This window comes from Neoarius graeffei, chromosome 28 (assembly GCF_027579695.1).
Source record: "Neoarius graeffei isolate fNeoGra1 chromosome 28, fNeoGra1.pri, whole genome shotgun sequence".
Lineage (NCBI taxonomy): Eukaryota > Metazoa > Chordata > Actinopteri > Siluriformes > Ariidae > Neoarius > Neoarius graeffei.
The window spans coordinates 34,523,714-34,539,788 of NC_083596.1; the positions used below are offsets into that span (position 1 = coordinate 34,523,714).

At 39.2% G+C, this 16,075-nt stretch overlaps 1 protein-coding gene across 1 annotated transcript in view; it reads right to left on the reverse strand.

Moving 5' to 3' along the window:
- Window positions 1-16,075, reverse strand: part of lamc3 (laminin, gamma 3) — a 574,068-nt gene that overhangs the window by 181,524 nt on the left and 376,469 nt on the right. The window contains exons 10-11 of the mRNA XM_060912770.1: window positions 12,339-12,537; window positions 95-198 (exon numbers count right to left, since the gene is read on the reverse strand). Coding sequence (XP_060768753.1) covers window positions 95-198; window positions 12,339-12,537 — 303 coding nt within the window. The remainder of the gene's footprint in view (window positions 1-94; window positions 199-12,338; window positions 12,538-16,075) is intronic.

A 16,075-nucleotide genomic window follows, 5' to 3' on the forward strand; every position in this document is an offset into this window, starting at 1 on the left:
TTACTCATCAAATTACCTTATGTAGGAATTGCCTTTATTTTATTATGCTTGGAAATACTCACAAACAGATACCGAAATAGAAAGTAAAACTCACAGTTGTGTCCTCCCACATTGCCAATGTGTAGTGCAGTCAGGTTGTTGAGCAAATGTTGAAACTCAAATGGAGTGAGTGGCGGATTCACCTCTGTTTCAGTTAACCTAAGGATTAAAAAACAGGTTATTAAAATCTGTTCTTTATATAGGCGCGTGTGTGTGTGTATGCCTGTACACGTGTAGGATACACAGTGATGCTTTTGTTACAAATCAGGTCATCCAGACAGGTGTACTGGAACAGCACTTCAATAAATGTAGCTAAATGTACCATAACTATTCTACTGCTAATTAGGATGTGGATCTCAGCAGCATACATAAGTTTATCAAGCTTTCAATGTGTGCACTTCATAAGCACATAGAGTGTGAATTTATCAAATGCCCTTTGTTGGGGGCAGGGTCATCCTGGCAGAGACTAAGACCATCAGGATAGAAATATTTTATCATAATATAAAGACAAAGTCAACACAATGCCCTCCACAGCACAACAGACCCACCAGGTTTTTCTTGTCACTCATTTGTAGTGCATCGGTCTGTGGTGTCTTGTCTACCCAGCTTTAGCTTCACACACTAAGCACACAATTTCTCCTTTTTTGATTTCCAGTTTCTTTATTTGGTGTTTATTTCCTGTTCTCATTAACCTTTACACTCTTGTCATTGCTTGCTTTAACATGTTCCTTGTGTCCTACGACCTAATTTAAGTTATTTTCCCAATTCTCTCTAATGCCTTGAGTGTGTTTATGTGGCAGATAAGTTATGAGTCTCTGCCATTGTTATTTTCTTGAGTTCCTAGTATCAATACTGAACCATTTTTCTCATCAACATTGATAAGATTAGTTGTCAAGTTACAGACTATGCTAAAACTGCTTCAATGAAACAAATTTCTCAAAGCAGCCGAAGACCAAGACACCTTGCCAAGCTGAGCTGATACTATTTCTTAGCAATTTTCAGTTAATTGAATTATGTCTCATTAAAGCACATGAAGATGAATCAGTGCTGATTTATATTAGGAAAAAATGCTGCCTAATATAAGATTAGAGGATCTGTAGGGCTCTGTTCTTAATTATTAATGACCTTTTAAGAATTTTATCACATGCTTCATCACTTTAAAGCTTCTGCCAAAATATTAGACTAAAGACTAAAGATATGCCATTTAATATGCATTAGCCAAGGTTAATCTCAAAATTATTAACTGTAAGGGTAGTATCTCACTGGGCTGCGACAGCCTGTGACTAGTTGGAGACACAATAATTGTGATAAAATATACTAATTAGCGACAATTTTCACTTGGAATCACACTGAATTGATATTAGCATATTTTATTGCAATTGTTGTGTATCCAACTAGTCGCAGGCTGTCGTAGCTCAGTGAGATACACTCGCACTTCCTGTCTCACGGAAACTGACTTGAGAAGGGTTCATGACGGCTTTGTGACACATTTGCGGCTATTTTGAGAGAAATTTTGTCGCACGAATTTTTTGAACATGTTCAAAATTTCAGCGACAAAGGAGCGACACTTTGCGACTCATGCGAGGAAATTGAGAAGCCCCGTGAATGTTTCAAGACACTTTTGAAACTCTCTCACGAATGACGTTCGCAATTTGTCACAAGCTGTCACAGCCCAGTGAGATACTGGCTTAAAGGTAGTATCTCACTGGGCTGCGACAGCCCGCGACTAGTTGGAGACACGACAACTGCAATAAAATATGTGAATTAGTGACAATTTTCACTTGGAATCACACGGAATTGATATTTGCATATTTTACTGGAATTGTTGTGTCTCCAACTAGTCGCAGGCTGTCGCAGCCTGGCTTTCCCTCAGCAGGCAGGGAGGTAGAGGAAGCCTCATGGAAACTGACTTGAGAAGGGTTCGTGACGGCTTTGTGATACCAGCAACGCATTTGCGGCTATTTTGAGAGAAATTGTGTCGCACAAATTTTTTGAACATGTTCAAAATTTCAGCAATGAAGGAGTGACACTTTGCGACTCATGAGAGAAAATTGAGAAGCCTCGCGAATGTTTCAAGACACTTTTGAAACTCTTTCGTGAATGACGTTCGCAATTTGTTGCAAGCTGTCGCAGCCCAGTGAGATACTGGCTTAAGCAATGCTGCTATATGTATAGAAGCAGCAAATATTATATGGACACAAGTGTTTTCCTGGGAAATATATCACTCGTATTTTTCATATGAACTACGTCTGGGACATTGAGATCCAAAACTGTGACATAAATCTCTGTCACTCATGAGGAAATCAATGAATTGTTTTGATAAATTTGGATACTTTTTGTTTGTGAATGTGTCTAATTTTGCATGTTGTCAACATGACAAACCAGTTCAAAATTAAAATTTTGATTATTATTATAGACTTTATTTTCAGAAGGTTAATAACCAGTTTAGCTCATGCTAATCCCACACTGGGCCTTCAAATCTATCTGGGCTTGAGACCGGGACTAAGTATGCACTGTCACTAAGTAAGCCCATTGGCTGGGTATTAATGTGCATTTTTTTAAAAATTTTATTAATTTTTTTTTGTGGATGTGTCCATATAATATAAAGAACATTACACCATGACATGAAGATATGACGTTTATCTTGTGTTGAAAATATTTTCACTTGTTTGCTTCATACACTCATGCATATGTTCAACACTTGAAGACAATGTTCATATCTACACAAACTATAGGCCTGTTTCTTTATTACCACAATTCTCAAAAATTCTAGAAAAAATATTCAACAGAATAGACAAATTCCTGGATAAGCATAAATTACTCTCTGACAGTCAATACGGATTTAGATCAAGCAGTTCAACATCACTGGCATTAATGGAATCAGTTGAGGAAATCACTAACGCTATTGTAAGGTTTTATTCCTTTGTAAGGATAAATAATTGTAAGTATTTATTCTTGACCAAGAAGGCAGTAATTTATTTTGTGACAAAATTGTAAGGATTTATTCTTAATATTGTTCTGTTCTATTTTACTATTTCAGCTAGAAGGCATTGAATTCTTCTGTCTCCTGTGTAACTTGACCAAGTTACTATGTGACCTTCTGTCTAAGCTAGACACATTGCTCGAGACGTAATATTGATATATTTTGGAACATTCTATCAGAATATATTGCCCTGTGCTATCTCTGACCTAAGGTTGTGCGTAAATGTTGATATCTGTTAGAACAATATGAAATGTATACAGGATATATTTTCACTCACACACATACATATTGATAGAATTAAGATGTGTTTTGCTCAGTCCAAGGTTTACTGACTGATGTCATCATACCATCACACCATAGTCTGACATCCTACACCCACACACACCCACAGCTGCATATCCAACGTGTATTTGGGATTAAAAGTTAGATTTAAAGCCATGATTTAAGTTAGTTTTATAGCTACATGTGATTTAGGATTGTTAGATTTAACCAGTCTCTTCAGTGTTGAATTTGAAATTGAAATGATTGAATGTTAGATTTAAAGCTGCATTAAGTGATTAATGTTAGTTTTATAGTTTTATAGATTTATATTAGCCTTATTGCTGCACAAGGTGTTAAGACTTTATGATTTTAATATTTTAGAGCTTTTTAAGATCCTTTATTATTTTAGACTATTACATATACTATAACAGTGATTTTAAACTATTCCTGTGTAACCTGACCTTCGTCCAGTGGAGAAGACACTTCTTTATTAGACTAAACATAGTCTTTGTTTAAAATTGTCATGATTGACCCAAGGTTTCACTCACATACACACGTATAAAATCCCTGTATTCTCTCGTTGTATTGGGGGACTTGCGAATAAAGATTGCGAACTGGAGATTGTGGGGTTACTTTCTTTTTTCTGCGACTCACCCCCAGACGTCTGGGTGACACGAGGGGACTGATCTCAAGATGGTGAGGGCCAGAGATGGAAAAAAACCCTAACAGCTATAGATCACAAACAGTATGCAATTGGAATATTCATCGACCTCAAGAAAGCTTTTGACACAATCAATCATGATATATTAATCAATAAACTGGAACGGTATGGGATCAGGGGGATAGTTTTGCACTGGGTGAAAAGTTATTTAAGGGATAGGAGACAGTTTGTGAAGTTGGGAGATTATACTTCCTCATAATAATAATAAATTTAATAATAAATTTTATTTATAATACACTTTTCATGAAAACAATCTCAAAGTGCTACAGAGTAAATTCAACATATAAAATCAACAATCATAAGCTTTTTTAAAAAGGTGGGTTTTCAGGCCACATTTAAAAACATCAGTAGTTTGTGGTGCCCTCAGATGGTCTGGGAGGGCATTCCAAAGGCAGGGGGCAGCAGAGCAAAAAGCCTGATCTCCCATTGTGCAGAGCTTAGTCCTTGGTACTTTAAGGAGATGGGTGGAGGAGGAACGGAGGGAACATGTGGATGTCTGAGGAGTGAGGAGATCCTTGAGGTATGTGGGGGCAGTTCCATAGAGACACTGGTGGGTGAGGAGGGAGACCTTATATTCAATGCGGAATGAGACAGGGAGCCAGTGGAGTGTTTTGAGAATGGGAATGATGTGATTGAATTTTCGCACCCTCATCAGGATCCTAGCAGCACTGCTCTGAATGTATTGGAGCTTTTGAATGCACTTGCTAGGGATCCCGATGAGGAGTGCGTTGCAATAGTCCAGCCTGGAGGAGACAAAGGCGTGGACCAGCTTTTCTGCATCTGCCAGGGTGAGAGACAGACGGAGTTTGGCGATGTTCTTGAGGTGGTAGAATGAGGTTTTGCAGAGTTGTTGGATGTGGGTGTCATAAGTAAGGTGGGGGTCCATTTTTACACCAAGATTGGTGACGACTGGGGATAGTGGAATGTCCTGATCAGAGAAGGTGATGTTGGTGATGGTGGAAGTGCCAACCTGGTGTGGAGTGCCGACTAGGATGGCTTCAGTTTTGGAGCTGTTTAGCTGCAGAAAGTTGAGCTTCATCCACGCCTTTATCTCCTCCAGGCAGGTGGTGAGTGTGGCAGATTGCGAGAGTGCAGAGTGGTTGGGGTGGTTAGAATCCGTTTTTAAATAGAGCTGTGTGTCGTCGGCATAGCAGTGGAATGACAGTCCATGTTTACTGATGACATGACCAAGAGGGAGCAAATATATGGTAAAGAGAGTTGGTCCAAGTACTGAGCCCCGGGGAACCCCACAGGTGACAGCGTGGGTCTCTGATTTGGCTTCCCCCAGGGCAACATGCTCTGTTCTTCCCGACAGATAGGAGGAAAAACAGTTGAAGACGGAGTTGGAGAGGCCGATGGTTGTATGAAGACGGTGCAACAGGATGTTGTGATCAACAGTGTCGAAGGCGGCGGACAGATCCAGGAGAATCAGGAGGGATGGGGAGCCGGCATCAGCTGTCATAAGCAGGTCGTTGGTCACCCTAATCAGCGCTGTTTCAGTGCTGTGGCCTTGACGGAAACCAGACTGAAATGTTTCATACAGATTGTTTAGTTTGAGGTGGTTATGGAGTTGGCAGGCCACTACTTTTTCCAGCACTTTTGAGAGAAATGGCAGGTTTGAGATGGGTCTGTAGTTTGAAAGATTATCTGGGTCTAATGTGTGTTTTTTAAGAAGTGGCCTGATAACAGCAGCTTTGAGTGCAGATGGAACATAGCCAGCTTGAAGTGAAAGGTTTATTACCTGAGTGATGAGGGGGCTAATGGCAGCAAGATTGGACTTTACCAGGCCTGTGGGGAGGGGGTCCAACATGCAAGTAGACGGTTTCATTTTACTGATGACGGCCTCAACCTCCTGCAGTGCAACACTGGAAAAGTGGCTGAGAGGTCTAGAAGGCCCTGGAAATGGATCAGTTAGAGTGGGGGAAGTGGCTGAGGGGCCAGAGGGACTGGAGAGAAGGGAGTGGATAGTTACTATTTTATTTCTAAAGAAGTTAATGAAATTATTGCACTTTTCCACAGTGGCATCTGAATGAGAAGTTGTTTGTGGCTGGAGAAGGTGGCCGATGGTGGAGAAAAGCTGCTTGGAGTTGCCTGGGTTGTTGTTAATGATGTTAGAATAAAACTGGGACCGTGCATCTTTGAGTGATTTGGCATAGGCTTTTTGATGTTCCCTGAAAGCCTGCTTATGCACTGTAAGTCCTGAAGCTTTGAAGCGCCGTTCAAGGATGCATCCAGATGATTTCATTCTCCACAGCTCACTAGTGTACCAGGGGGCTGAGCGTGAGAAGGTGACTGTACGAGTCCTGATGGGGACGTGGTGATCAAGGAGGCTGGTCAGAGACTGATTGTAAAAATCCACTGTTTCAGTTACTGAGGAGAAAGCGGTAGAATCAGAGGACACATGTTGGAGATCTAGAGCTAGGGTGTCAGGGTCAATGTTTTTAATGGATCTGAAATGGATTTGCCGCTTTGGTTTACAGTGAGATGAGTAGGAGGAAAGCAGCTCCATGAAGATGGCTTTGTGGTCTGACAGCCCTAGATCACGTACCTGTAGGTTCATGATGGGAAGAGAGTTTGTGATCACCAGGTCAAGTGTATGACCCCTGGAATGTGTGGGGGCATCAACATGTTGCTGTAGATTTAGACAGTCAAGTAGGTGGAGAAACTCAGCAGCAGAGTGACAAAAGGGGGTGTCAACATGAATGTTAAAGTCACCGAGTATCATAATATTGGCAGAGGTTGTGCAGATTGTACTGAGAATGTCCTGAAACTCTGGGAAGAAAGCTGGGTTGGGTTTAGGAGGGTGGTAGATAAGAAAAAAGGTTAATGATAAAGGAGGCTTACATTTAAATGCAAGGCATTCAAATGTAGACAGTACAGGTAGTGGAATGAGGGATAGTTCAAAGTCCTGACAATATATTACAGCAAGGCCGCCACCACAACCGGTGCTACGTGCCTTTTCAAGGTAAAAGTAGCCAGGGGGGCAGGATTCATTTAAGGCAGAAAATGTTTCTGGCTCATGCCATGTTTCAGTAAGGCACAGGAGATCTAATCCATTTTTAAGGATATGATCCTGTAGGAAGGATGCCTTTTTTGACATGGACTGAGTATTAGAGTTCAATTTTGGCCATTGGAGGAACGACGTGTCTCTGTAGAGGGCGTAGTACAGTACAGTCTGCCCTGCAGACCTTACAATCCATGGTGTTACCTGTGTTACATGTATCAGGCGCGACAGTGTTCTGATGACATCTCCAACATGCGCCGGTTGTTGACCAGAGAGCCGGGATTTTTGAAGCAGAGCACGGATGTGGAGCAAAGTGGTTGAAGTGATGGTGGTAGATGAATTTTCTCCGGGAACTTCTATGGATGTATTGAGGTCGGCGTAGAAGTCCAAGTTCCCCGATGGTGGATATACACGCTGGGCGAGCGTGTGTGTTGAGCTTCAGTAGCTGTGCAGTGGAGTACCTGAGTGTCATGCCGCCGGCCGACGAGGGAGTTTGCCAGGGGCTCGGTGAGAAAGCCAGAGGGTTTATCAACAGTAGGACAAACCAGCAGCAGAAAAACCTGAAGCCACAGTCCACAGTCCAACAGCTTTTTTCCCATCATCAAGAGGCCGACGATCAGGTAGGCAGATGCCGGAGATGCCAGATGGTAAGTGGAAGTCGGCTTACGAGGACTGGAATTGGCGGCTAGCATGGAGCTCATTATAATCCAGATAGGGCGACAAGTTGAGAAAGTTCCCGCAGTTCGATAGACTATGGCTTGTAGTTTGTAGATTACAAACCATAGCACAATCCAGGTATTAGTCAGACAGAGAAAGGCATAGGGGAAGTGGTGACAACACACGCCAGCGTGCTTGGATGTTGTTTGTGGTGTCCCCCAGGGGTTAGTATTCGGTCCAAAACTGTTCATTCTCTACATAAATGATACCTGCAAAGTTTCTAAGTTATTAAAATTAGTTTTATTTGCAGACGACACAAATATTTTTTGTTTGGGGGGAATTTACAGGATCTTCTGGGGATGATCACCGCAGAACTGTCTAAATTAAAGAAGTGGTTTGACAGGAACAAATTGTCTTTAAACCTTAAAACTAAATTCATGTTATTTGGGAATTGTAAAAGGAATACTCAAGCACTAATACAGGTAGATGGGGTTGATATTGTAAGGGTATATGAAAATAAATTTCTTGGTGTAATTGTGGATGATAAAATAACATGGAAATCTCACATAAAACATGTACAAACCAAACTGTCACAGAGCATTTCAGTACTGAGTAAGGCAAAACACTTTCTGGACTACAAATCACTCCACTTTCTTTATAGCTCACTAATATTACCATACTTAAATTATTGTGTAGAGATTTGGGGTAATACGTATAAATGTACATTACAACCATTGATTATACTGCAGAAAAGAGCCATAAGGACAATTCATAATATTGGTTACAGAGAACATACTAATCCTTTATTCTTAAAATCAAAAATACTAAAACTCACAGATCTGGTTCATTTTCAAACAGCACAAATCATGTATAGAATAATAAACAACCTATTTCCAGTTAACATTCAAAAACTGTTTTTTTTTTCAGAAAGAGGGGGGATATAATTTGAGGGGGGAAATGAACTTTAAACATCTTTTTGCTCGCACAACCTTAAAAACACATTGTATCTCAGTATGTGGAGTGAAATTTGAGGGGGGAAATGAACTTTAAACATCTTTTTGCTCGCATAACCTTAAAAACACATTGTATCTCAGTATGTGGAGTGAAATTGTGGAACAGACTGTCGGGGGAGGGGGGCTGAAGCAATGTCCAAGCATGAGTATTCAAACAGCGGTACACACACATGGTATTCACTAGGTACAGGGAGGAAGAAGGGTGGGACGAGCACTAGGGTTTTTTTGCACATATTTTTATTAACTTTGTTTATTTTCTATTTTGTTGGTACAGGTAATCATGTTTAATTACTTGTGTTTAGGAGTATGTGATTTAAAAATAGTAAATAAAAATAACAATAAAAATAAATAAATAATAAGTTTTATATATATATATATATATATATATATATATATATATATATATATATATATATATATATATACACACACACACACAGTGGTGCTTGAAAGTTTGTGAGCCCTTTAGAATTTTCTATATTTCTGCATAAATATGACCTAAAACGTCATCAGATTTTCACACAAGTCCTAAAAGTAGATAAAGAGAACCCAGTTAAACAAATGAGAGAAAAAATTATACTTAGTCATTTATTTATTGAGGAAAATGATCCAATATTATATATCTGTGAGTGGCAAAAGTATGTGAACCTCTAGGATTAGCAGTTAATTTGAAGGTGAAATTCGAGTCAGGTGTTTTCAATGAATGAGATGACAATCAGGTGTGAGTGGGCACCCTGTTTTATTTAAAGAACAGGGATCTATCAAAGTCTGATCTTCACAACACATGTTTGTGGAAGTGTATCATGGCACGAACAAAGGAGATTTCTGAGGACCTCAGAAAAAGTGCTGTTGATGCTCATCAGGCTGGAAAAGATTACAAAACCATCTCTAAAGAGTTTGGACTCCACCAATCCACAGTCAGACAGATTGTGTACAAATGGAGGAAATTCAAGACCATTGTTACCCTCCCCAGGAGTGGTTGACCAACAAAGATCACTCCAAGAGCAAGGCGTGTAATAGTCGGCGAGGTCACAAAGGGCCCCAGGGTAACTTCTAAGCAACTGAAGGCCTCTCTCATATTGGCTAATGTTAATGTTCATGAGTCCACCATCAGGAGAACACTGAACAACAGTGGTGTGCATGGCAGGGTTGCAAGGAGAAAGCCACTGCCCTCCAAAAAGAACATTGCTGCTCGTCTGCAGTTTGCTAAAGATCACGTGGACAAGCCAGAAAGCTATTGGAAAAATGTTTTGTGGACAGATGTGACCAAAATAGAACTTTTTGGTTTAAATGAGAAGCATTATGTTTGGAGAAGGGAAAACACTACAGTCCAGCGTAAGAACCTTATCCCATCTGTGAAACATGGTGGTGGTAGTATCATGGTTTGGGCCTGTTTTGCTGCATCTGGGCCAGGACAGCTTGCCATCATTGATGGAACAATGAATTCTGAATTATACCAGCAAATTCTAAAGATCTGTCCATGAACTGAATCTCAAGAGAAGGTGGGTCATGCAGCAAGACAACAACCCTAAGCACACAAGTCATTCTACCAAAGAATGGTTAAAGAAGAATAAAGTTAATGTTTTGGAATGGCCAAGTCAAAGTCCTGACCTTAATCCAATCGAAATGTTGTGGAAGGACGTGAAGCGAGCAGTTCATGTGAGGAAACCCACCAACATCCCAGAGTTGAAGCTGTTCTGTATGGGGGAATGGGCTAAAATTCCTCCAAGCCGGTGTGCAGGACTGATCAACAGTTACCAAAAACATCTAGTTGCAGTTATTGCTGCACAAGGGGGTCACACCAGATACTGAAAGCAAAGGTTCACATACTTTTGCCACTCACAGATATGTAATATTGGATCATTTTCCTCAATAGATAAATGACCAATTATAATATTTTTGTCTCATTTGTTTAACTGGGTTCTCTTTATTTACTTTTAGGACTTGTGTGAAAATCTGATGTTGGTTTAGGTCATATTTATGCAGAAATATAGAAAATTCTAAAGGGTTCACAAACTTTCAAGCACCACTGTGTGTGTGTGTGTGTGTGTGTGTGTGTGTGTGTGTGTGTGTGTGTGTACACACACACACACACACACACACACACACACACACACACACACAGGAAGTAAATATTATTATTAATTAATTGGAAAAGGGGTAGGATTAAATTAAATAAGCTAATGCTTCTTCCTACTCCTTTTCAGACATGTTAAGGTAATATTGTTTCTATTGTTTTTAATTGAATTAAGTGTTTTAATTTGTTCTTTTGTTTTTGTTTTTTGTTTGTTTTTCTTCTCTTCTGTTTTGTACTACCTTGATATGTTTGATATAAAGCATTCATTCATTCATTCATTCATTCAGTCATATTTTCGTGCAACCGTGTAATATCCTTTATTTATGTCCTTGTATTTACCCGAATACTATTACTGATGACACTGCAGCTTGACCAGGTTAATTAACCAGAAGCCTAGAATTTTCATCTCCTCATTGTCTAGCCACTCTGCTAACTGCTGTTCCTTTTATGGCTTTTTCAAAAATCGTGACTTAGAATTAATGACCATACATAAGCAATTGTATTAAAATTGTATGTACAAAATGTAGGTGGCATAGTGGTTCCACTGATACCTCATGGCTCTGGAGAAAACTTTTCACTCCTGACTTTAGGATTCTGTTGTTATTTAGGCATGTTTGGAGTGGAGGAACATTTTGATAGTTCTTAAAACTGTTGGAGGAAGTTCCCCTTTTTTGGGTGTCTGTACTCCAGGAATGATCATAGTTCTTAGAACGCTGTTTTGAGGAACATTTTTAGCTCCTACTTCAGGTTATACACTCTCCCAGCACAAGAGGAACCATCCACTGCAATTCTGACCAGGATAAAGTAGTTGTTGAGAATGAATGAATGAATGAATGAATGAATGAATGAATGAAGAAGTATGCACATAATGCACCAAAAATGCTAGCTAGATACAATTTCAGTCATGGTCAGATCCAAAGTATCAGAGTCAACAGGAATGAAGGCACTTCAGTTTCTATGCCTGGGGTAAAGGCGCAAACTTGATGTCACGCACTTCAAATTTTGCCCAACCCATCAGAAATCATCTAAAAAAAGACCAGCATCAGACCAACACATTCTTTCTCTTGAAGAGCATAACAAGTGCACAGAAGCTATATTTAAATGTCGGAACCTGATAATGAAACTTAGGTTTCTTTTTTGTTTTTTGTAAATGACCCACAGGCCCAACCGAACTAAAAATTTCCACCAGATTTATAAAAGTTTCATCGACACTGTTTTACTCGAGTGTGCATATGCTGATGAATTCCAATCACCAATGTGCCCTCCCAGATACTGTGTTGGAAAAGCAGGAGGGCGTGTGTCATGAAGAAACCTAATGTGTTTGGGAAAAAGCCTGATGATGGCACACACAGTACAATAGGGTATACATGGCACATGGTAGATTGAGATGTACCAGCTTGTACACTATCAGTTATTTTCATTAAATTTGTGTGTAAATTTAAATAAACAAGTTATTTATTCTTAACAGTGTAATCACTGAATAAACCTGCAGTATCACTTATGTAATTACAATGTTTTCAGGTTTTCGCTTGATAAATGAAGCCCAATGTATACATACATGATATAAACTCTTATGCACATACCTGAGCATGAAGATGTTATGGGGTGTGTGGCTAGGCTCACTGTCCAAATACTGCTTTGAAAACATGTTGGCACTGACTGACAGTCTAGATCCTTCGAGATTCACAGTCACAATCTTGGGCAGCAGCTCACTTGATTCAGCCGTAAATGACAAGATAAGGTGTTGGCCATAACTTAGCAGTTGGTTCCCCAGAAACTTTGCTGTTCAACAAAATAAAGCAAAAATATTTGGTATTAGTTCCTTTTAGAGCCCGTCATTTTCAACTCTACAATTCAGCAAATGTTATGAGCACAAAGTGGCTGTAAGTAGGGACCTGATGTAAGCTGGAAGATGTGTTGTGTTGATGTGTGTAATAAAGACTTTACCCAAGGATGTCGAAATCCCACAACTGACAGAAAGAGGCTACATCCTTGCTTTGCAGACAAGTAGGAGGGTTCTCTGATTCTGATGTCCTAGCTATGTGTGCTGAAACATCTCTGTATGTATGTGTAAGAGGATGGTCTTGTAATTGGCTTTCATCTCCTCTCCCCTCATTAAAGACTTCAAAAAGCCCCCACAGAGTGCTCTTACCCCCCTCCCCCCACAAATTTGTTTTACTATCTTTGCTGGGACCAACCACCTAAATGTCCCCACAAAATCAAAATTGTCAGATATTCCTATTCTTCAGGGGACAGTTGAGGTTCACACAAAGACATAAAAACATTGCCACACACAAACATGTACTGATATTACTAATTTTCTGAAATATCATTCATTCATTAGCATTTCTTTTACAAATCCATGGGGTAACAATATAGCATCGAACTTTATTTAGCCATTTGATGAGATTGAAGCTTTTCATTAGTTCTAATGCTCTGCCTTTATGGTGGCATTAAAAGTAATGATTAGAATAGAAAACTCAGTTGTCTGTGTTATTGTCTTTGGCTTTTAGACTCTTGTTTATATTCACTTTAGTCAGGAAATGGCAACATTTACAGCTGGTGGTCCTAAATAACACACCGAGAGCAGTTAGAAGTCTCATTGCTTTCACCTGCCATGTACATAACAGCTGAATTGTTTGTACGAAAGAAAGGCGATGTTAGCAAGAATCCATTTTATAACATTCTATCGGCTCATAAGCATACTGGATAATGAATGAAGAGATACAGTACTACCATATGTAAGAAAATGTGATAAGATGGCAATCGATAGAATGACTGTCTATAGCTGCTACAACACAAGTGATAACAGAAATTTAATCTCATGTAACTATAAACAGTTAAAAATCATGAAGTACATTTCTGTAAAAAAAAAAAAGTAATTGGTGGCAAACCACTGGTAGAAGAGAACTAAAACACTTCCAGTTGTACTGTTATTGGAAAAATAATCCACAGACACTGAGCAATTGTGCAGGTGTCTACCACTGCACAGAGCAAGCATAAAGGCAGAGTTGAGCATGCACAGAATACATTTTTATTTTGAAATCTACACAGAACAGATTTTTGTTTTGTTCAGCTAGATATTTTATCTTCAAAATATCATTTATGTGCTTGTGAAAGTCCCACTGTGTGCCCAGAAATAAGGCAATTAAAAAATATAAAGAATAAAAAAATTTAAAAATATATATATAAAAAAGAGGTTGGAGTAGAATGGAGAGAAATTTGTCCACTTGTGTTAATTTATTTGGAATGCCAGTGAAAGACATGATCAGAACACATCAATTGCCAAGGCAAGTTATTCTGTACCTGTTTGCTAACAGTAATAGATGTTGTTAGTCATTATTAAAATTAACTGACTACATCTGTGCTCATTAATTTGCACATTGTCAGTCAATCATATGCAGAACTGGCCACTCCCGTTGGCACTTTTTTTCTTTTTGGTGGCTTCACGCCTGCAGCTTAGTAAATCTGGCCCGACATGTTCACTTTACCTTTGAGTAGAATCAGAAACCCATTTTTATAATAATAAAATAGCCTTGATTTCATTCCTTCACCCAACCTGAATTACTTATTCATGCAAAGTACTGTCTAGAAGACTTCAAGTCTTCTAGCTCACCCCCAAAAATTGTAGACGCGTGATTTAAATATTGTCAATATGCTAACACATTAGTTAGTAAAGACTCAACCTGTCATATAAACTAGCTGGACACCAGCTGGACAGTCAGAACCTTCAAATCATATCATATGCATCTGAGAGTTCATTTTTGTGAAGTTTGTGAAATGTGGCTTGCCAGGGGGCCTCATATGTGGACCTTCCCCAAACATTTGCTGGAAGCACACAATTGAATAGGATGTCTTTGTTTACATACTTGCCAACTGCCAGAGAATGAAAAGCATGATGCAGTCGTGCCCGTCTAGGGAGGTCCAGGGGCATGATCCCCTGGAAATTTTTGAAAAACAAACAAATGGTGCAAAATGGTACATTCTCCTGTGTTTCGAATGGCATTTTTGAAGAAAATTGATCGGGAAATCGGACCGACATATTTCACAAAATGCATGCTTCTCACCTTGCTTTGATGCTTTGATGCATGGGTGATCCGATGACCAAGTTGCCTTCAACTTGTCATTGTGAATCTTTTTTCCTTTGGAGTTTTCATTATTTGTGATCATCAGAGTGTGTCTGGTTTTTACAAATGCTAGCATGATTTATTGTAATATGTGACCTCATTGCTGATTGGCTAGAACTATAATGAGAGCCAATGGAATGGCACAATAGAACAATGCAATTTAGATTCAACATCATTATTGTGCCATTCCACTGGCTCTCAGCTTCACTTAATATGACTATACACTTACGCTATACACTTGTATCCCCTGTGCCGAAAACAGCTGAAGCAAGGTCAGAAGAGCAAATCCAACAGTGATTGCTGATTAATTTGTAATGCGGTAGATTTTAGAACTAAAAGTGGGAGGCAGTATTCATCTTTGAAAAGCGGGAGACTACCACGTGAATTGGTAGCATTGACAAGTATGTGTATGCGGTAGCATTACAATTACCCTTAACTGGAACTAAGAGGCTGAAACATATTCCACCATGACAATGCCCCGTGCACAAAGTGAGGTCCATAAAGACATGGCTTGCCAGGGCTGGAGTGGAAAACCTTGAGTGGCCTGCATAGAGCCTTGCGTAGAGAGGAAGTTATAACAAGGGGGATTAAATCTGGAATGGGATGCTCAAAAAGCACATATGGGTGTGATGATCTGGTATCCACAAATATTTGGCCATAAAAGTATCTGTGAAGTTAAGTAAAGTGATGAAGTGAAAAAGTGGTCAAATTATTTTTACATTGCGGCAAATGTTTACCACAATTAATTAACTTCAAATTCTTCCCATCTTAACAAATCAGGATTCCAATTTCTGGGAAATATCTCCACAAATTAATTTAATTTAAAATAAATCTATTTGAATATTCACATAATGTAAATATATCATACAAAAAAAGAACATTAAGCGGTTCATATCATCCCAATACATCACTCAATGTAAATATACAATGAACAATAATTTTGCCTAAATGGCTACATCTGTGGCAGTCTTGATTTGTTAAAATGGTAAAACCCACACTTAGCATGTATGTAGATTGAAAAATACCTCATATCAAGGAATAGGCTATGCCTGTACAGTTGTGTTGCTACACAATTAGCATAGAAGGCATTCATCTGGTTTTGCATGGCACCTAGGGAGTGACAGTGAGTGAACAGAGTAGGAGAAAGAAATTATAGCCATTGGGGTTGGGGAAAAAATAACTGTGTCTGAAAG